Source organism: Megachile rotundata, chromosome 2 (genome assembly GCF_050947335.1).
Source record: "Megachile rotundata isolate GNS110a chromosome 2, iyMegRotu1, whole genome shotgun sequence".
Lineage (NCBI taxonomy): Eukaryota > Metazoa > Arthropoda > Insecta > Hymenoptera > Megachilidae > Megachile > Megachile rotundata.
Genome location: NC_134984.1, coordinates 20,838,479 through 20,860,702, shown reverse-complemented (window position 1 = coordinate 20,860,702; position 22,224 = coordinate 20,838,479). Strand labels below are relative to the sequence as shown.

Sequence of the window (22,224 nt, the reverse complement as noted above, 5' to 3'; positions counted from 1 at the left end):
TAATCGCGCTTGCACAACCGACGGGGCCTCCTCTCGGCGCACCACTCTCCCGTTTGATTTACGATAATTAAAGCTGACCCGACCTTTCGTCGCTGCGAGTAAAAGAATGGCAGAAACGGAGAGAGGCAAGAAAGAGCGAGAGAAGCTATTCGCTCGAGTACCGTGCCGATGAGAGAACGCGAGAGATTAAAAAGTTTTTCTCCCTTCTCCGTTACTGATTCTTTTTTTATTTTTTTTTTTCGCGTTCGTACTCGACAACTCTCTCTTTCTCTCGCTCGTAGCCGGGCCCCATTCCGCAACCTGGAACCAACCGGGTAATTGCTCGCTCGAGCGAGTCCGCCAACCAGCGTTCGCGCTTGCTTTTGCATTTTTGCCCGGGGCGATTTCGCGAGATCTCGACCTCCCACCATCCTCGAGAGCCTGTGTGCCCGTTCGACCAGGGGATCGAAGGTCATATCACGGTCCGTGATCGCGATTTACTTATGATACTTATCGTCGGAACAACCAACCGCTCGGCTGCACGCGGATGAGTAATAGGTTCTCACGGAGAGACGCTGATTCCGGGCTCCTTTAGATAACGAGACGAACAGGAACATAGAACGGAATCCGAAATCAGGAACGTGACCTTTACGAGCTAGAGAAGGCTACAAACATCGACGCACGGCGAATTTATTAGCCGTAAATTTCGAGATCGCCGACGCGTCTTCCGCTTTCGCTTCGGACCCGGAATAAACATTTTCTACGCCCTCTCGCGCACGTACTTTCTTTGCTCGTAATTCTTACGCGCTACCGGATACCGGAGCTTAAAGACGGGAAATACCACGAGTGCTCCACGATATTCACTTTAAAATTTTTATAAACTCGAAGATTTTCATTTATAATTTCTTCTAAATCTTGTAATTTATAAAATTTCTAAAATCTTGCAATTTATAAAAATCCTAAAATCTTGCAATTTATAAAATTCCTAAAATCTTGCAATTTATAAAATTCCTAAAACTTTGCAATTTATAAAATTCCTAAAATCCTGCAATTTATAAAATTTATAATAATCTAAATTTCTAGATCCTAAATTCCTACATGTCCAAATGCTTATCACCCTAAGTTTCATCTAAAAATCTTCAAATCCTATTATGACATTCCCAAATCCCCTAATCCCCAAATCTCCACCCTTTCACAAATCGGTAAATTTCAAATTCCAAAATACCCAACGTGGAAAATCCTTTCGGTAAATAGTTATGATCACGAAAAGCATTTGTTGCGTTTATGTACTGCACCGAGTCGTAAACTGGTGACGAGAAACACGGTTGATTTTTAGTTTATCGGCTATAACGCAGAGTATATTTGCTATAAGCTAAGGGAAATTGGTTCCCAGGTTTAGGGGTATTGTATGAAAGATATTGAGTCACGATAATAAATTGTTGAGCCGTTTCGAAAGTGGTGATCCTGAAACTGCTTTCATGGCTCGGATGATTAATGGTTCGGTATACTTTTTAGAGGTTGTGTATTGAATCATTATTTCTCGAGATTATGTTCTATTCGTTTAACCGAGAAGAGTCAATTGGTTGTAATTTAAAGCCATTAATATTTACCTTGTCTTTCGCTCGTCCGTCTGTGATTTCATCTCCCCGACAGGTTCTGTCTTTTAAAATGCACTTAAAGTCACAGCTTCTACGATCCAATCAGAAATTTTACCGACTAAATAAATCAGCCAAAAGTTTCACTATTTCATCACGCGAGTTCTATCAATCACGTTAATTTGTAGCGGCATAGTTGCGTCAACACGGTTGAATTCTCGTTTAATTTAACGCGGTCCTATCGCAACAAACGTAACATGAATCATCAGGGAACAACGGGGTTCGCGAGAAATCTAGAGCACGAAATTCGCCTACTCGGAAAAAAAGGCGACGAGGAAAGGAAACTCTCTCTCTCCTCCGTTAATTATTTAACGCGGCTAATATTTTTCACGGAGCGACGCGGCGCGCCGGGACGGCGTCCAGCCGGAATTATGACGCGATATCGCGTCGCGATAAATCGCCGGGGTAATTATTCACACGCGCTCACCTGCTCGACCACGACGACGACTCGCTTAGGCGCCGCCGACGATACTCTCGAGACGTTCTTGGGAAAGTGGCGTCGTGTACGCGGAATCGTTAAATGTCGACGCGTGTAATTTGCATCGCGACGAACTGCGGCAAAAATACGCGGCCGAGCTATCGAGAACTGTAATTACGAAGCATTAGAAAACTCGCGACGTGTGATTATCCGTTGATAAGTCACCGTCGGATTAAGTGTTTACTGCTTGGGACTGAATTTCTGACGACCGGTGACACTAGGAAACGCGACAAACACATTCGTCTCACCGTTTTTTCCATTCTTACGCCATTTTGCTCGGGGTTCTGTGCTTAATAAATTCAATAGGCGGTTCTTTGTAGAACTTTCACTTTGAATTGCAGACTCGTGTTTATATGCAAATTACATGTTCCCATGAAATATTTACTGTTTTCTGGTACATTAGAAATATCATTCGCGTGTTCTGATACGTTTATGTCCTTTAGTAATGCACAACACCCTGGTATGCATTTATTGTAAGAGCATACAACTCCTTTTGGACACATTTGTAATTCATTATAGCACTCCCAACTACTTTAAACATTTATTTAATGGGACAATATTTAAATATTTTATTGAATCTTTTAAAACACGTCTTTTACAATTCAAAGATAGCAAAGGACTGGTAACAAATCAATTAAACATTAACGGCATTTCCAACGATCATTCGTCCCCACTTGCAGCACCTTCATTCACTCCATTCACACTTCAAGAAATTATAATAAACATATAACGAGTCTTACAAATAATATTAAACCAATAAATGCCTACGTCATATTAGTTTTTTTATTGGTTAGATATTCGATATGACATTTGTCAAATCTACACATTACTCCAGTTATGCCAATACTAAACGATTCTCATTGCATCGAATTTGGTTCGAAACGTTCATACATTACCGTCTATCAGCATCGCTCGTATCATTGTAACTCAGCGTTAATTACTCGATTCATCCGCAAAATTAACTACGCTCCTCGACGAGCTCTTCAGGAAGATTTAGAGTACACGATAATTCACCGGCTTGATCTGGCCGCTTCGAGCTACGTTCCAACCTCTACCGCGAACTTTCTATCGTTATATGTAACAATGTTTTTTTTCTTTCTCTCATCCATCGCCATTCATCATCGCTCGTCGTAGCGCGATGACGAGGCCCGTTGGATGTTGAGGACGCTAATTAGTCGGCCACGTGGTACCGCGAGAGAGTTAGAGCCGACGAAGAAAGCGGAGAAGGCAACCTCCCTTTCGCATAAGGTCGCTTTAAAACTAGCTCCAGGGGAGCGTAATCCATCATCGAAAACGGCCGGTGTAACGTAACCGGTCGGTTATGCCCACCACTAATCAACGTTGCTGACTTGCCGTATAATTAGATCTGCTCTGACCCCCCGCGCTACTCTTTTCCCATCGTCAAACGTGTTGCTCGTGACTAGTCCCGTGAACTTAGGATACGGCCATTTTTTTCTTCTAAGGGGAATCGTAGAAAGCAACTCCCCTCCTCGACGGGTTTCTTTGGATAGGGGAGAAACTTCGTGTACTTCGACTTCAAGGAACTAGATAAGACGAGCAAATCTACAAACTTCAGAAACTTTGACAATGTTTCGAAGTCTCGTGAATTTTCAATAGTAGTCCCAAATTCTCTAATCATCTAACTTGAAGTTTCCTAATACTCTCAAATCTTGAAACTCTCAAATTATTGACTTTTCAAGTTTGGAAATTTCTGAACATCTGTTACGATTCAATTTAATCTTAAACACGTAAGAAAATTTTACTTGTATAGAATGTGCTGTGTTTACAGCGTCAAAAACAATTTTATCTTCCACATTAACCCAATCGCTGCCAAGCCTAAATTATATTGCCATTTATATTTATATTTTGAGTGTTATTAAACAATAATTTATTAATAATAAATAAAAATAATAATAATTTATTAATAATTTATTGTTTTCTCGAATTCGCTAATTCAAAAGCCTGCATGTTATAACATATTTAAAGTAGGGCGAGTATACTCGTCTTGGCAATGCATGACATCCTGCAAAAGACGAGTATACTCGTCCTTGGCAGCGAATGGGTTAAAATGCTACATATTTCTGTCGCATCTTCTGGGAATAACTCTGCCATTAAGCTTCGAGCGAGTTTTAATTCGTAATCATCGAGTTAATGCAACTGTCCCGATTGAAAAGAGCTTTCTTGGAACAAGTCAAGGCTTATCGAACAATCTGCGTTATTCGAACTCGGTCGGCTTCGTTTGACACGAAACATGAAAAGGTCTTCGATCTATGAAGAGTGGCGCCACGTTGGTAGCCACGCTGTTAACTCGACGATTAATGGCTCCACGCGATCATCCTATTTTCTCCCCCTTCCGATTCGATTGTCCCTGGAGGACCGAGGTTAAACCTTACTCACCTTCGCCGGATGTGAAGGGTCGCACCAGGCCCGGCAGCAACACGCAGAACAACAGGAACAGGGAACACGATTTCGGCCTCATCGTGTACGTGTCGCGGTCATTCGTTCATTTTATGTCGAAAGGAACGCGTGAATTAGGGTTAAACGTTTCTCGCACTGGTCACTGCACTTTCACCCCTGGAACCTTGTGGGGATGGTGGATTACACCTGTCAAACAGAACAAAATTATTTTTATAGGGACGAAATAGGGCGTTTTAAAACTAAAATCTAAACGAATGAAGTCGACGGTAATTTTCTGAATATAGGGACGGAATTTTGTAAGAAAGGCTTTTGAATTCTGCATATTTATTCTGTGCGAGCTTTGTTCCCAAATAAACATCATACGCTGTGTACGTTCATTACGAAATATTTTAAAACGTCATTGTTCGTGGGGATGAATTAACGTTGCACGAGGGTGGTGCCCGACGTTGGTGATTAATTAAGGTAAATGAAGCAGCAACTTTTCTACGCGCGTCGAATGTACAGAAAAGTTGACTCGTCTAGAAGCCTAGTCAGCACATTGTCAAATTCACGATTGAAAAAGCACATTTTCATATTTCCATTCGTCCGCGTATGAATTGAACTTCCAGATCGCTCAATGAACCTCTTCGAGCAATCTCCGTCGAGTTCTGCAAGTACAACTTCTTTCAACACGAACCCCCTCGCCGAGTATCAAAATACGCGATTCGTTTCCGAAAAAAAAAGTGAAAGGAAGTTACAGCGGTCGATTCGAAGAAGCCAAAGTTCGGCTTCCCTCGTCGAGGGGTGCGTTTTCACCGAAAATACCGGCTGCTCTTTTCTCGAAAAACGAAAAGAAAAGAGGGAAAGATGGAAAGTTGACGGTGGCACGCGATGAGGGTAAAACCGCGTCGAAGCAGGGACTCCCGCGGATTTAGCGTCTGCCCTCTGTTGTTTCCACCGGAAAACGTAAAAGACGGTTAGGAGAGGCAAGAGTGCCACTTAGGTACCGGCTGGCAACCCTTGCCGCTTAAATATTCCGCCGGTGCCGCGCACTTTCTCGCACGCGAAATTTCATCGTCGCGACTTCGAAACCATCCACGATACGCTGCCTTGTAATTCAACCCCTTGCAACCCCCTTTCTGCCGTTTTGCGGTGCCTTCATTGGCGTAGTTGCCTTTTTTATTTTGGATGAGCCACTGATGTTATTAACGGAATGCTGGAATTTTGGAAATTGGGGAGTTGGTGATTCAGAAATTTGAGTATTTGGGAATTTAGAGATGTGAGAGTTGGGAAGTTTGGAAATGAGGAGTGGAGAATTTGGAAATTGGGGATTTTAGGTGTTTGGGCATTTGGAAATTGGGGTAGATTTGGCGGTGTAGGAATTTTGGGAATATAAAAATTTGGAAATATAGGTGATATAGAGATTCGGACATGTAGAACTTTGAGTACACAGGACTTTAGGGATACAGTGATTAAGAGATGTAGAAATTCAGAGATGGTTAATTTCTGGATCTCAGAATGCGAAGATCCGTAAATTTAGAAATGTGTAAAGAAACCTAAGAATCTGCACCCTTAGAAAATTCGAAAATCCTAAACCTACGTTTTCCAACCCCGTTTCACAGATATGAAAGAAAGAGGGTGACCGCCATATTGAATACACTATTTATAATATTCAGCAGCATTTTATAGAATTGAATAGGAAGTAGCAATTAGCGTTAATTAGAGAGAGTACACTGTATCAGTTTGGAGAGATAACATCAGCTGCCATGTTTGCAAAACGACGAGTAACTAGTTGATACGATGACAGAGATTAAACTGCGGTTTATGCTTCCTCAGGGGTGCGATATAGTGATACTGTGCGGTATCGCGTTACTGCTTTAATGAAGTTGGCTGCGGAGGTAATACTCTTCGAATGTAATTAATTATTCTGGTCAATCAACGCGTTCGCTACCGCAGTGAAAATTGCGCGTAGAAATTAAAATATTCAAATATTTTAATATGGCACTCGTTATATTAAAACTTTCAACGCTACTATTTCATTCGAAACTTTGTAACCTTCTGTTTATGTTTCAACGAATTACACACTGGAGAATCTCCCGTATATATTTTAAGATTGATGGATTTTGGTGAGAGCATAATGAAACAATTATGAAACGGCAAATTGTAAAATCAAATTATATGCCATTCGCAGCAAACGCGGATATATTCATTATCAAAGCGAGCGTTCTGGTCAAGGCAAGCTAGCTATTAGAATTCCGACATACAAACGATGCTAATGATCCTAACAATGTTTCTAATGAGGTTAACACTGCGATCAACTACGAAAACAATTTTGTCGCTAAAACATATGTAACATTATTTCTGTATGAACAATTTGTTCAAATTACAGCCTTGACAATATCACAGTTGCAATAAAATTCTGCCCAGCCTCCTAAAATCTGACCAACCTCTGCAAAACTGATCAACCGTTATAATCTCGCAGTCATCCCCAAAACAGGAATTCCACAAAGACTATTATCGGCTTGCACGAAAATTCCACATCGAAACAAAGATTGTCCCTAATTGAAACGTAAGTCGAACGGACAGTCAGCACGCGTGGTCGCGTCTGATCGAGGGTGAGCCGTCGAATCGATGATAGCCGGCCGTTATCTGTAGGACGCAGAAAGTCGATGAAACCGCAGGAGAAGCAGGATGAACACGAGGGAAGGTAGACAAGGGGGGTTCACGTTCTCGGGAGATTCATGACGCGGAATAATCCACGGCGAGGAGCCGTGGAACGCGCATTATGCGAGCGTATCGGCGTCCCTACACAGATTTCCCATCGGCGAGCGTCACAGAGAAGGCCAGGCTCTAATCCTCCAGGACGAGGACTCAATTTATAAACGTGCCCGGTATTACCACTTAAAGGCTTAAAACACTCGACACCGTGCGCCAACGAACACATGGCATTTCACACTGCAATTGCCACGAATGCCCTTGCCCTCACCTAAGGGATAAGCCCGAGTGTCGAGTTCGCTCGGCTGCCTCCCGGAAAAGCTCCTCTTTCTTTTCACCGAATCTGCCGACAGCGGAATCGCCTTCTTCGCCACTTTACAAGCCGCCCTTGTCGCGAACCTCCTGCTGCGACCATTTTCCGTTGACTCTCCATGGCCAATCTCGGTATATGGCTCCGTTCAAGCGGAGATTGTACAATAAGGCTACGTAAATACTACTTATTATATATAACTCGGTTGCAGCAACTTATTTTATATAACTCGGTTGCTACTCTTTTAAACTTTTTCACAAAAATTTGATCATTCAGTCTTTATAAATGCAACTTATTTTATACAACGCTCAAGTGCTACCCTTTTAAACTTTCTCACAAAAATTTGATCATTCACAGCATTTATAAATGCGATATTATATACTATGCTCAGTTGCTACTCCTTTGAACTTCCTGACAAGAGTTTGACAATTTACAGCCTGAATAAATGCAACTTATTTTATATAACGCTCAAGTGATACTCTTTTAAAGTTTCTGACAAAAATTTGATCATTCACAGCCTTTATAAATGCAATATTATATACAATGCTCAGTTGCTACTCCTTTGAACTTCCTGACAAAAATTTGATCATTCACAGCCTAAATAAATGCAACTTATTTTAAACAACGCTCAAGTGCTACTCTTTTAAACTTTCTGACAAAAGTTTGACAATTCACAGCCTGAATAAATGTAACATTATATACAAGGGTTGATTGCTACTCCTTTGAACTTCCTGACAAAAATTTGATAATTCATAGCCTATATAAATGTAACATAATATAGAACTCTTGGTTGCTACTCCTTTCTACTTCCTAACAAGAATTCACTACATCTACTTCCTAACAATTCACAGCCTATATGAATGTAACATTATATAAAACTCTTAGTTGCTACTCCTTTAAATTTTCCCGACAAAAATAACTTCATCTGAGAAAATTAGATATGTCAAGAAGCGTAAATTCGTCAAACCGGAGAATTCGTGAATTAACGTCCAAATCCCTCAGCAACTATAATGAAGTAACTCTGAGTATGCATGGAATTTCCTACAAAGTTTATCAGGCCATATAGCAAGATTGCTCTATATACAACTGCAAACGCTTGAAAATTCAGGATACCGCGTGACAACAGGTAGGGAGAAACGAGCTGCATTCTCCAGAGTATTCTTGGGCCACCAGTTTACGAACATGTTTTCCCTCGAATGTTTCTATCCCGTGGTCAGGAACCATGGCGCATAATACACGCGTGTGGCGGGTGCGATACAACGGAAAGTCTTATCGATCGCACCCTAGGTCTCGCGAGAGGTTCCACGTGAAATTTCAGCGATCCGAGGGGAATGGATTTTATTAAGTTTGCCGGCTCGATGGGGATGAAAACAGACGGGAAATGCGGTTTTCTTGTACGACTCGGTATCGCGGTTCCTGCACGCTGAATATTGAAATTTATCGATCACTTATTCTACCTTTTTGGGATTATTCTGATTCGAAGTTTTGGTATGCTGGTATGGTTAGACTAAACATATGTAGAGGTTTAGAAAGATATTGTAAATAGCTGCATGGATTTAATATTTGCAATTGGATAAAATAGTTGAACGTTTAATTTTAATCAAAACAAAGTACACAATTATGCAAGATAAAAAGTGGAAAGTTCAAGTCTGAAATACAAAGTATTCTGAATAATTATGATCTACCTTCACAATAAAATACCAAACATGTCCACATCTATTGTGACAATCAATTCAACGTACCACCGTATCAAAATTGACCTAGTCTCAACTGACAATTTTACTTCAGATAAAAATCGAACCACCCAGCAAATTGAACCGAATTTACATAATATCTCGATCATAGGAAGTTTCTGAAAATGTCCACCCATTACAGAGATTCCACAGGCTTCTTAACATTCCGAAAGAAAATCGCAAAAGTTGAGAAAGTCCCAGTGGAAGTTTCTATAGTTTCTTCTGGATGTTATATGAACATCTTGCGTCTCGATCCGGTTCGACCCCAAGTTTCGGAGCAGATCGATGGAGGCCCTCGAAAGAAAGCAACCCCTCGAAGATCGCGGGATTCTAGAGACAGCGGCCAATTACCTCGGCCATAGAAACCGCCGTCGTATTATTTAGGAAGTTCGCCGTGGATGTTCTACGGCCAGTGCTGTTATCTAGCAGTTATAAAGCACGCCGCAACGTTTCTAATGCCCCGGGATATCACGTGTTTCGCTTTGCACTTTATGCGAATTGCAAAGTATACGGGAGTCCCTGAATTCGCGATAAATTTGCACGCATTTGCGTAATGGCATTACGAATTTCCCGTTTGTAGTTGAATTCGAAAACGGCACGTTAAGTCGTAATTTAAGTTTATTTCTTCGAGGCAGCGAACGTTGCCTGGCTGAACGTAGTCGCGAAGATTAGTGGACGGAACTAAATGGCTTAATCTAAATTTCCTTGTTACAAATAGACATTTCACGGAGTACTTCTATCCGTAAACTTCCGACAGTTGTAACAAAACTTTCACAATTTCCACCCCTCAAAGTGCCGCTCAACGGCTTCGGATAAACCTCGTCCACTTTACTAAATAAGGTATTGCCAAGGACATTCGGGAGAGTTCCGAAGAAAGGTTCTTTTGATCCCTCTGACGAAGATTCCCGTTTCTCCCTCAAATTCAGTCCGCGCCGCGTAATTTCAGACTCGAAGTCGCAGTTTGCGGCTCGGACCGCAACCGCCCTTGAAATCTCTGCCCTTCCCACGGATCTCGGCTTTGCAATTTTAGAAGAGCCGGAGTCAGAGTTCACGGTTTAAAGGATGTCCTCTCGAGGCCACTTTAACGTACAGCGGTTCAACTTGCAGCGTATTCGAACGAGGAGGACAAACACCGCAAGGGTGGAAGGTCCGTCGTTCGACGTCGCGGAAAATCGATGGATCGACCACGGTAGGTAATGGAGACAGACTTACGCTACGGACAATGCTCCAGAAACCCATAAATCGACGCCAGCCTTCGTTCCCGGCGAATTGAATCCTCGTCCTGGCGCAGGTAGCTACAAATTTGTACGCTCGCTTGTCACCCACCCCCTACGTCGGGCGCTCATCCTTCGTGGTGGCGAAAGGTGTCTCCCGTGTGGAGAGGAGGATGCTTACAGGATCGTATAAAACTCGTGTAGAGGCCATATCTGTCCGGGATCAGCCGGTTCAGATGGAGAAGATAGGGCACGCGGTCGATCGCGCGTGAACTTTTGTGCGCCGCACACACCCGATTGTGGCTTAACTAACGGCCAAACCAGACCCGTATCTTGAAGGATCTTCATCCGAAGGACTTACCTACGTGGAAGGTGAGCAGACACGCGGGTCGGAGGAGAGGCATATTCTACGCGCGGTCTATAAAGACGCTCCGCAAACCCATATCCCCCACCCCCTCTGCGGGGGGGTTGACATGTTTATTTCGCTCCGTAATCTTCTCGGATTACGGTTTGGCCGGAGAGCAAGAAGAACGAGAGAGGGGTTGAAAAGAAACCAAATCGAAGGAGCGAAAGATAGCCAGGGGCGGAGACCGCCACCGAAACACGTTTTTACGGGGTCCGCAGCCAGGAATTTCGAGTCGAGTAACTTCGATCGGCTCGCGTATCCTCCAGTCCTGTTTCGAATAATTTCCTCGCTCCCGCGGGAGAATAGTACGGATTCATTTGCAGCCGGCTGGAGAGTAATGGTGGAAATGCGCGTGCATGTTTGGAGAGGAAAGAAGGTGTTCCGCGGGAAATTTATGGTCCCCTTGCTCGAGCTCTCGCGTGTACGAGATGATTCTCCAAAGTGGAACGGGACGTGTGCGGACGGAGTGAATTGCTGCGGAGAAAATTGAATATTTTAGAGAGAATTGTCTTTCTAAGTCCTGCGAAACCAGAAACGACCTGCTTAGTCCTTAGCTATGAAAGGTTTATAAAAAACGATGCTAATGAATGTGTATTCAATTAACACTAAACCTACCGGCATACAATGCGTACTTAATTTGAAATTAAAAATGAAGTTAAAAATTAAATAAATAAACGATGAAACATAAATTAGTGCACACATTTATTCTTTATCTTGATGAAAATCAATTCTGATTTCAAGAAATGTACTTCAACAAAATGTATACCTTTTAATAAGAAACTTGCGGAGCGGCTTGGTAGTTTTAGTGTTAAATTTACAAATACTCTTTAGTATCCTTTTACTATATCGTTCTAAACAAAATACATCTTGCTACTCCGATAGTGTATACATTTTTACACATATGATCACATGTGAATCTAGCATGTCCACACATAAATTTGTTTAGTGTCTCGATAAAATTTGATACAGCAGTTGCTCCCTCAAAATTCTAATAAGTACCTAGCAATCTTTATAAATGATAGACCGTGTTGGCATCGAGACGCGAATAAAGGCGAGTGGACGTGGCCGAAAATACACGCGTCGACCACGTGTGGCCGCGAAACGAACGATGCCAGCGTGCACAGAGGATCAAACGTATCCTCCCACGCACGATTTTCGTCGTGCTAACAATTATTTGACACATTTGCGCGAGTATGAAATACAATACGAGCGTCGGAAAGCGCACGTCCACCTTCGAAGAAGATATCTGTCGCGCGATCTTGACAAGACGGACCACGCCAGAAGAAACTCGTTGACTCGATACATTTTCCCCGTAATCTTTCGTGTCGATCGGCTATTGCTATGCATACCAAGTCAGCCCTTTTGCGACCCTGCTGACGAATGTCTTGTCGAGCCTGCTTTCCATTTTGTTAACATGATCTGCGGATCTATTTGTCTCTAACATTTCAAGCTTGATGATTTAACGGTTAGTCATGAAGGGGCAAATAATTTATATAAAACTTGTATTTTTTATCGATAAATCGTCCGTATTTTTAAGGGATTGAAACAGATATTGAACTTAGAGTGTTTCATTGAAAACCTCGGAAATTACCAGATGCACATAAAATATCGAAAAATTTGCATTCGGTTAAATATGTAGATAGGTAATTGCATAAGGAAATCAGACATTTCAATTTTAATGGAATATCGATGAAATTCACTCTTATGCCCGGGAGGTTCATTTATTATTCTTCTAAATGACATACGCCGTGTCTAATTAAAAGGTCGTGAAGTATATGAAAAACCAGATTTTACAAATTTAGAATTATCTTCGTGAAATTTTGTCAGTTCTGATTCTAAATTAGTTTTATCGCGAAGAGCAAAGAGTTAAATCCAATTGCCATCAAATGGACAATTTAATCTAAGGTCTCAAAATTTCTCCCCCGAATCTCGATTCTCCCCGAGGACGAAGCAAATCGAAGCCACGGAAATCCTCGGCGAAACAGGATCGATCCTTCGGCCACCGTTCTCCTCAACACCTTCACGATAATCCGCCTCCCTTTCTTATCTCCAAATCCTCGCGTTAACTTCTCGAACCGTCGGATTTACGCGTTATTTACCACAAATTCCCCAGCTACCTAGCTGCCACGACAGCCTCCCTTTATCTAAAACCCGGTATCTCTGCTCGTGGACCGATGGATCTTCATTCGATTCGATTTGTATCCATTATACTCGACGTCCCATGGTCCCGGAAGACCGAGACCTCGATCGATCGGTCGAAAGACCGATCAGGGGTAGCTGTCTGAAGGTTCGTCGATGCGTGAACACCATTGGCGTAGTCAAAATTTTTGTCTGGGGGACGTTATATCATAATTGTATGATTCGATAGCTATTTAATGGATGAGTTAGGCCGCCGAATGTTTAATAGTTAGGTCGTGAATGAATATCTATTTTAGGAAATCAAGTGTTGGATTAGGTCACCAATTGAATGACTACGCGTGAGATGACCACGTGTTAGATTACCATGTGATGGATGATTACGCGTTAGATCGCTACTCATTAAATTGCTACGCGTTAGAATAATCCACGTTAGAATTTTCACGTGTTGGATAGCTACGCGTTAGATCCTCAAGCGTCGAATATCCACACGTTAGATCTCCACGCGTTGGATGTCTACGCGTTGGATATCTAAGCGTTAGGTCTCCACGCGTTGGATGTCTACGCATTAGATCTCCACGCGTTGGATATCTAAGCGTTAGGTCTCCACGCGTTGGATGTCTACGCGTTAGATCTCCACGCGTTGGATGTCTACGCGTTAGATCTCCACGCGTTGGATGTCTACGCATTAGATCTCCACGCGTTGGATGTCTAAGCGTTAGGTCTCCACGCGTTGGATGTCTACGCGTTAGATCTCCACGCGTTGGAAGTCTAAGCGTTAGGTTTCCACGCGTTGGATATCTACGCATTAGATCTCCACGCGTTGGAAGTCTAAGCGTTAAGTTTCCACGCGTTGGATGTCTACGCATTAGATCTCCACGCGTTGGATGTCTAAGCGTTAGGTCTCCACGCGTTGGACGTCTAAGCATTAGATCTCCACGCGTTTAATGTCTACGCGTTAGATCTCCACGCGTTGGATATCTAAGCGTAAGGTCTCCACGCGTTGGATGTCTACGCATTAGATCTCCACGCGTTGGATGTCTAAGCGTTAGGTCTCCACGCGTTACATCGGCACGTATTAAATGACCACGCGTTAAATCGTCAAGCATCGAATATCCACACATTAGCTCTCCACGCATTAGATCGGCACGTATTAAATGACCACACGTTAAATCGTCGCCAGCATCCAGCATTAGACGGCGTCGGATAGCTAAACCGGGACTCCTATCTGGTTACGCCAATGTCGTAAACACGCATCTTTGCACGCGTGTGTTCTTTCGGCTTTTTCGTGTTAGCAGGTAGAAGGAAAGGAGCCATGCCGTGAGAACGCAGATGGTGGGGTACGCGTGCCAGGTGGGCACTGGTGGTTCAGCCTCCTCGAGGGCGCAACGTTGTTTCCTGCGAGCCGATCGAGGCCGCGATACTAAAATCGATCCACAGGTCGAGATAACGCAGCAGCGCATCGGCGAGTTTTTAATGGGTTTCGCCATGGAAAAGCGGGCTAGGGAACGAAACGTACTCCTCGACCAACTTACGCACTCCCATCACGTACCTCGTGTTTCCTGCCTCCGCTCTTCGACTGGCTAACCCAACGATATCCCCGGGTGACGTCAATTTTTTTCTGCCTTTTTGCTTTTGTTCCAGAGGTTTTGTGCAACGATATGGCTCGAGATATGGACGGGGGTAATGGCGGTTTAGAAAATGTTTGATGCTCGCCTTGCCGAGCGTAATTGAAACTAATATGAATTTGATTTATACGCGGGAAATGGAGGAAGCGTTGATGCTTCTGAAAAGGTTTGAAATAGCATTAGAATTGGCATTGCTAGAAGTTTCATTTGACTGGTAGGCTGAAAATTATACTTAATAATGGCTCAGAGTGCTATCACGACGACGTTTATAATTTAAAGTAACAGATTGAGCGTTAAATTAAAAATTTCATTATCTTCTTAATAACAATAATTATCGTCACGAGAGAGCGGACCGAAAGCACAACCAAGTTCGCGAATTCTATGCAGGTTTTTTGGAACCTCCGGATCATTAATCTTCCCGATCGGAGGTTCATTCGATTTTCTTGCAGCTTTTTGCGTAGCCATTATGAGCTTACGTGTACTCATTCTGTACATTCTATCAGTACCCTGTAATTATCGAGCGTTGCCGCCTCTACGTAGATACCGATCAAGATTTCCGCGACCATTTTTATACTTCTTCAAAGCTTCTCGGCTGAACTTCCATACGTTATAACAGGACACCTCGCAAGATTATTATCGATAAAAACAAACTGTAGATTTAAAGAAGTTAAAAACCAAATATTTTTGTTAACGTAAAATCAATATCTAAGAGACGAGAATAGAGTGACTCGACTATTTGCTACATAATTCTTTCAAAATTTTTTATACACCTGTCCAATTAATTTCGCAGACTGCTAGTTCGAGATGTGCCTGTTCAACATTCAAACGAATTGTATTTTTCGCAGTATCTTTCTTGTACGACCAGATACTTGAGAAGCATTTTCATTGGATGAAAAGAAGTGGACGCGCTTAGCAACGAAGTCGTAGAATGTTCCGTGGAGACGTCACGCGACTTCCTTCTTGCGGAGCGCAAGAAAAATCGAGCGCTTCGAGAACGATTACGCGGAACGAGATCTCAGCGCTGACTAAACATTTCAAGCGGCATGACTTGATGGGAAGGGGCCCGTTATTTGACTTTGACAGACATTATTAACGACTAACCGACCTACGCGCACTCGTACCGCGTAATGATCTCTGCGAACCGGCGCTCGATAGAGAGACTCTCTTTCCTCTCTCTCCCTGTCTGTCCGTCTGTTCGTTTGTCTGTCTGGAAAATAAAGAAGTCGAGCGAGTCGTGCCAATGGATCCTCTTATTTCTGCCCGCGGCGTGTTCGTCGTTTCGCCGCCGCGAACGCGGCGAGTGCGACACGCGCCCCTTTGAATGTCCCCGTCAACGCTGCTCCGCTTTTCAGCTTCGCGTTCTCTTCGTGGTCGCTTTGCCACGGACCCCGCGACTTCCGCCGCTTCTTTCATCGCCGACGTGTCGCGACGCATCGTTCATGGAATTCGCTTCGAACAGCGAACGATGTCGCGCGATTTCGAACGCTTTCCATGCCTGACGCGTCGACATTTCGTGAGTGCGGAGCAAAATGCCGAACTTTTCGACCTTAATTATTCGCTACGGTTCTCCTACTCGTATTTGTTAGCCAATTTCGCTCGAGAGTACGATCGAACTCTCCTTTTATTTTATTCAACGATTGCAACTTCATTGAATCGTGCAGCAAATAGAGGAACGTATCGGCAGATGAATGGCAACCATCAATCAGAAGTCCGATTAATGGCGCTCAAGTATAAACAAGGTACAAACAGGACGTGATTCAAACGTTTTGTAAAATATTCCACTACTTCGTAATTTCACATACGTAGCTTGACATTCGTGGTGCAACAGAAGGGTGTAAAATTTTGAGTCAGACGAGAGTTTATTATTTGTCACACCGTAATAAATGTATGTAACGTTGCACGAGGTCACCAGGGAAAATTCTTGCATAGAATAAACAAAATTTATCTCGGGGTATCAGAAATTTCTCGGTACTAGCACCATAAACCGGCAAGATCCGTGAGCTATCGAAAGAGCCCCATCGTACTCGAGCAACGATCAATAATTCACGATTGCAGGGCGAATCTCGAGCCGTGCGATTCGCGAATGGATGCCGGATCGGTCCCGATAGAGGGGAATCGAACGATAGCAATCGTGCCATCGCGTTTTCCGTTTAACGAGAGCACCGATTTCCCCCGGACGGATCGATAACGCGCGGAATCGACAGCGGCGTTGTTTGCGACGGCCTGTTAACCTTCGGATCGTGGCGTCGATCATAGACGCCGACGCTAACGAGCCAGCATCTATCGCGGGAGACGCGACTACAATAATCGGCCCTCGATTTCGTGCGTTGCTCGACGCAATTAATTAATAAGCCGCGTATCTCGTCGGCTCGGCTGGCCATTGATAGCGGCCATTAATCGTCGCCGCGATACCGGCTCCCAATAATTACCCCTTTGTCTCCTTTTCACGAGAACGATGCCCGCGAGAACGATCTCTCGAGAGAGCCTCGCGTATCGCGGGTTAAAAAAAAAGCTGCGTCGCATCGGGAGAGACAGGGGGATCCTCGTTGATTCGCGCGAATCGGGGGTGTCGATGCTTTCTCGAAAACACCGTGATGAGGGACTGATGAAAGATCCAATGCTTTTTATGTACTTAACCCTTTGATCGAGAAATGGCTAGACTGCGTTTTTACATTTGCGGTGTATGACGATTCATGATACTCTGTATGCGGATATGTACCAATCAGTTTGCTTGATGAGTAATAAGAGAGTTACGAAGGCAGAAAACGTTTTCGAATGAAAGTTACGAATAATCGAAAAACTTTGATGCGAAAGGTACTTGTATTACGGATGCGAATAGTTCGGGGTGGAAAACGAATGAGTTTGTGAATATTTGTATTTACGAGGTAGATTGCACCCTTCCGTAAATCGGAGGGAACTTATGACCACCATAAGTATCGAACCACGCGGTCCGATACGAGTAATTCTGGTAAGTGGCCTCGGAAATGTGTAAATCTTCGCTGGACGGTCCATATGGACCGCTGTTTTACGATTATGCGAGTTCGATCCGTCGGAAATCGAATGTTCGTTTAAATTTTACTGAATTTCCAATCCAACTTCAACGAGAATTAATACCTCGTACAAGAATTCGATATAGCATTCAAGACATTACATTAGAATGTAATATAATTAAGAGTCAAAAACACAAAATATCCCACACTCACAGACAAAACTTACTTTACATTATTACGAAATAATACAACAGTTTCATGCAAAATTTGCAATTTAATTAGTTAATATCAGTGAGAAGGTTTAAATGACGTCGCTTTGAAGTTGATATTTTATTAACAGAGATATACAGAGAATTATTGAAACGAAAAGAGCAGCTCTTTGTGCGTTTCGAAAGTTTCAAGCTGCTATCGCGAATAATGTAGTAGAGCCGGTAGAATTGTTGAACGAGACACGATTTCAATGGGCACCGATTTTTATCGCGTCTGTCATCGACTGCCAATTGATTGCTGTCGATTAACAGCAACGTTTCCTTTCGAATTTCGCTTTGATTTGCCGATCGAGTGTACACGTCACGAACGAGAGTCCTGTCGACGCCGTTTGCGTCAAAATTATTGCACGTACCCTTCTATCGCTTGCTAACAATAATCAATTATCCTTTTCGTACACCGAAAACCATGAATGCTTTGTAAACGCTGTTACAGTTTAATAAACTTTGATTTATTTGTTAAATGTAAAACTTGATGCGTGACGTTCACAAGTTGCACAACAAAATGCGTATCGATTTATTGTATTTAACTTGCAGCTTTAAGGTTAAATTTTTCTATTGGATTCTTTTTGACTCGTAATATGAAGAATGTTATGAAGTATTAAAAAGAATGTTATACAATGCTATAAAGTATTAATTTTTACTCGGTGAATATATTAGTCAAACATTTCAGAACTTGCAGCTTTAACATTAAATTTTTCTATTGGATTCTTTTTGACTCGTAATATTATGAAGAATGTTATGAAGTATTAAAAAGAATGTTATACAATGTTATAAAGTATTAATTTTTACTCGGTGAATATATTAGTCAAACATTTCAGAACTTGCTGCATTAACATTAAATTTTTCTATTGGAGTCTTTTTGACTCATAATATGAAGAATGTTATGAAGTATTAAAAAGAATGTTATACAATGTTATAAAGTATTAATTTTTGCTCGGTGAATATATTAGTCAAACATTTCAGAACTTGCAGCTTTAACATTAAATTTTTCTATTGGATTCTTTTTGACTCATAATATGAAGAATGTTATGAAGTATTAAAAAGAATGTTATACAAAGTTATAAAGTATTAATTTTTACTCGGTGAATATATTAGTCAAACATTTCAGAACTTGCAACTCTAACGTTAAATTTTTATTGCATTCTTTTCGATGCATATTATAAAATGTGAATATTAAACCATTACAAATAGTTAACTAATATTTTAAATCAGTAATTGAATTAGTAAAATATTTTTAAATAAAAGATTACCGGTTTCTCATAAGTGTTTCAAGAATTCCCAAGAACGTTTGAAGAATGTTTAAGAACCGTGGGTCAGTCTGACCCCAACCGGTGAGCATGCCACGGTTAAATTCGCGTTGACTCTTACAAATGGCGAACCACTCTCAACCCAATATACCTGTCGTCGAATGCTAAGAATAGTAGATACATGTTTCTTCTCCGAATACTTTTCACGTCCCGCCGCTTATCCGACGAGCTTCATCGAAAATACAACGATTCCCCGTTCGTGAATCGATACTAAAACGATTCACGGTTCGTTCGCCATTCACGACACCCGTTCCGATACTTTTCGATCGTTGGAATAAAACGCTTGAATCACGCGTCGAAAATAAACTCCCCATGCCGTGGCTCCATAAAATATTCCAAAACCGTGTCGTTTCGCTACAAGATACCCCGTTTTTTTATATCGGTTTCTTCGAAAAACTCGCATTGCAAATACGCGGATAAATTAAGGAAGAGTCACTTTAGGAAAGTATTCATTCTTAACTAGGCGACGACTATTAATTGATCGAAACTGGGTTGAGTATGTTAGTGTAGGACTTCATAAATTTTTTGACAGATCAAATTAGCAAGTTTCAAAGTTCTAAAATTTGTAAACTGCTGAGACACAAATTTGCAAAAAGTCTTACTTCTGAATTCCAAAACTTTCGCCTACAAATTATCGCCATTGCAATGACACTCGATCTAACATAACCTCGCAACGATCACAATCATGAGATGATCGTCTTATCCAAGAAATTAAAATATTCCGTCGCAAGCAACAAGTATATCACACTTTTCCTCGACAGTAAATCGACTAAGCAGAATAATCTCAGTCATTCGGAGCGTAATTTGAATAGTAATAGCGCGAGGCGGATTCGAGCGCAAGAAACAGTTGGACCGTGTGTAAACCGCGGCTTTTTTAAATAGCTTTCCCAGGGGCCCAGCAGCCCAGCGGGAGTTCGTCTGGCCAGATAACGTCCGCCTCCTAATTTCGTCCGAGTTTTTCGGAAAAAAGGCTCTCTCGTTTGACTAGGTCCGTTCGCTCGACTGTGACAGGATACCACGAGGCCGAAAGAAATCGTGGACAACGCGTAACCGGAGTCGACGGCCGGCGACTCGACACGCCTCTTCAACCGCGAATTTTTCTTTTCCTACGGGAAATTCTCTGTATTCCTCTAACGGAGGCTTGCTCACGAGATGTCCTACGTGTTCGGGGCGCCATGATCTGCCTCGGGGACAAACCTTCGGGCTATAGCCAAGCGGTAACACGAGTTGAGAATACCGCTTCTTTCTTTACTCGTATTTAGCATGATTGTCGAGATTCTAAGAAACTAAATTTACATGGAAATTAATTTTCTCTCTCTGTTTTCTTTAATTATTTTGTTGGAGATTTGATGGACTCGCGAATGTCATGCGAGTTATGTGGGACTGAATGAATTTAGGCGAATCGTGTGCATGCGAAAACTTTGTGTAACTTTATGAAGACATGAAATGAACTTTATATGAACCATGTGCAATTGTATAAAAGCTCCATAGAAGATTTTATGTGAAACTATATAAAAACTTGAAATGAATGTGGCACTGAAAACTTTAGACGAATTATGTGGAAGTTGCCTTAAATTTTATGAACTACATGAAACTACGCGAACTACATGAAACTATAATTGCATGAACTGTACGAACTACACGAAATTATATAAAAACTTCATATAAATTACTTTAAGTGATATGAAAATGCAATTAGGTATTTTATGACATTAACCTCGAAACTTTTTCAATCAGTATTTTCCGGTGAACTCATAAATCAAAAGTCTACATAATTGCCATAGCATCGGTAAATATCTGACTCCGTCAATTGCGACAACGTGTTAAACACGCGCTAGACTAAAAACGCCGCAACGCTATATTCGGTAGCAAACGTGGTATGCGTTTCTTACCGCCGTGCTCCAAAGAGTTGTTAAGAAACGGCGTCGAGCAATGTCACGAGATTTTCTTTCAGATCTCGACATACAGCACGTTGACACTGCTAACATTTCTATATACAATTCCGAATCGAAAAATCGAATTTCGAAGAGTTCGAGCACAAACAAAATGGTGAATAAACTCACTCGATAGCATGGATCCAGGAAAATCCACGATTTCTCCAGGGGAAAAAACGCTTCGATCGGCACGCGTATCCAGTCGATCGACACTTGAACCCACTGCACTGACAAACACTCGGTGACCCGTTGATAGTTCGTCGCACCGTTTTACCACCCCTCGTTAGCGCACTTTCCAGCAAGAAATATGAAATAAAGTTAGCCCGAAGCTATCTGCACGCGGTGACGGACGGGAAGATCAGTTCGATGAGAGAAATGCTTCTCGCGCGGTACGCTCGATCGGCGTACATTTCAAGCGAGCAAGTGGTGCACACGCCACGATCGCGTTTGCGAGAACAGCCCTTAACGAGTATACAAACACCGAGAGCCCCAACGCGCGCGGCTCATGTCGGCCAACTGACTCGGAGCGCAGAAACCTCGGGGCCCTTCGCCTCTTGGGCGCCGCTGCTGGCTTGCCATGGTGGTGCTGGTGGTGGTGGAGACGCCGACGGTGGTGGTGGTTGCGGAAACGTGGTGGTGGCAGTAGCGGCGGAGACGAACCGGTGGAGGCGCTGGACCCGCTCCGAAGCGGAGCGGAACTGAAACCTGGTGGGAGTTCGACGCTGGAGCTCGATTCGACCAGCGGAGTGCTGCTCGAGCTATCGAGACGGACGGACCTTCATGCACTCCGTTTGCAGGTGCATCACCGATTTACCGATGTCTCTTTCCCACATTTTTCTATTTCGAATCCATGAATTATCCAATTTCGAACTTTGTGAATTCCTGAATTATTGTAAAGTGCTTAAATCTCCACATTCCCAAATCTGTAAGTGCCCAAATTTCTAAATACCCAACTCTGTAAGCGTCCGAATCTCTAAATTCCCCAATTTCTAATTCGGTAAATCCCTAAATTTCCAAATTCCTAAATTCCCAAACCTGTAAGTGCTCAAATCTCCAAATCACCAAATCTGTAA

General features: G+C 42.5%; 1 protein-coding gene across 4 annotated transcripts in view; it reads right to left on the bottom strand.

Moving 5' to 3' along the window:
• The window catches only part of LOC100881440 (netrin receptor UNC5C), a 49,869-nt gene extending 28,163 nt beyond the window's left edge, over positions 1-21,706 (bottom strand). For 2 of the 4 annotated variants that reach the window (XM_076529135.1, XM_076529137.1), the window contains exons 1-2: positions 21,281-21,706; positions 4,510-4,716 (exon numbers count right to left, since the gene is read on the bottom strand). In XM_076529135.1, coding sequence (XP_076385250.1) covers positions 4,510-4,591 — 82 coding nt within the window. In that variant the 5' untranslated portion in view covers positions 4,592-4,716; positions 21,281-21,706. Of the gene's footprint in view, positions 1-4,509; positions 4,717-21,109; positions 21,129-21,280 lie in introns of those variants that run through there. The other 2 variants (XM_012293497.2, XM_076529136.1) reach the window with 2 other exon arrangements.
• Positions 21,707-22,224: the final 518 nt, after the last annotated feature.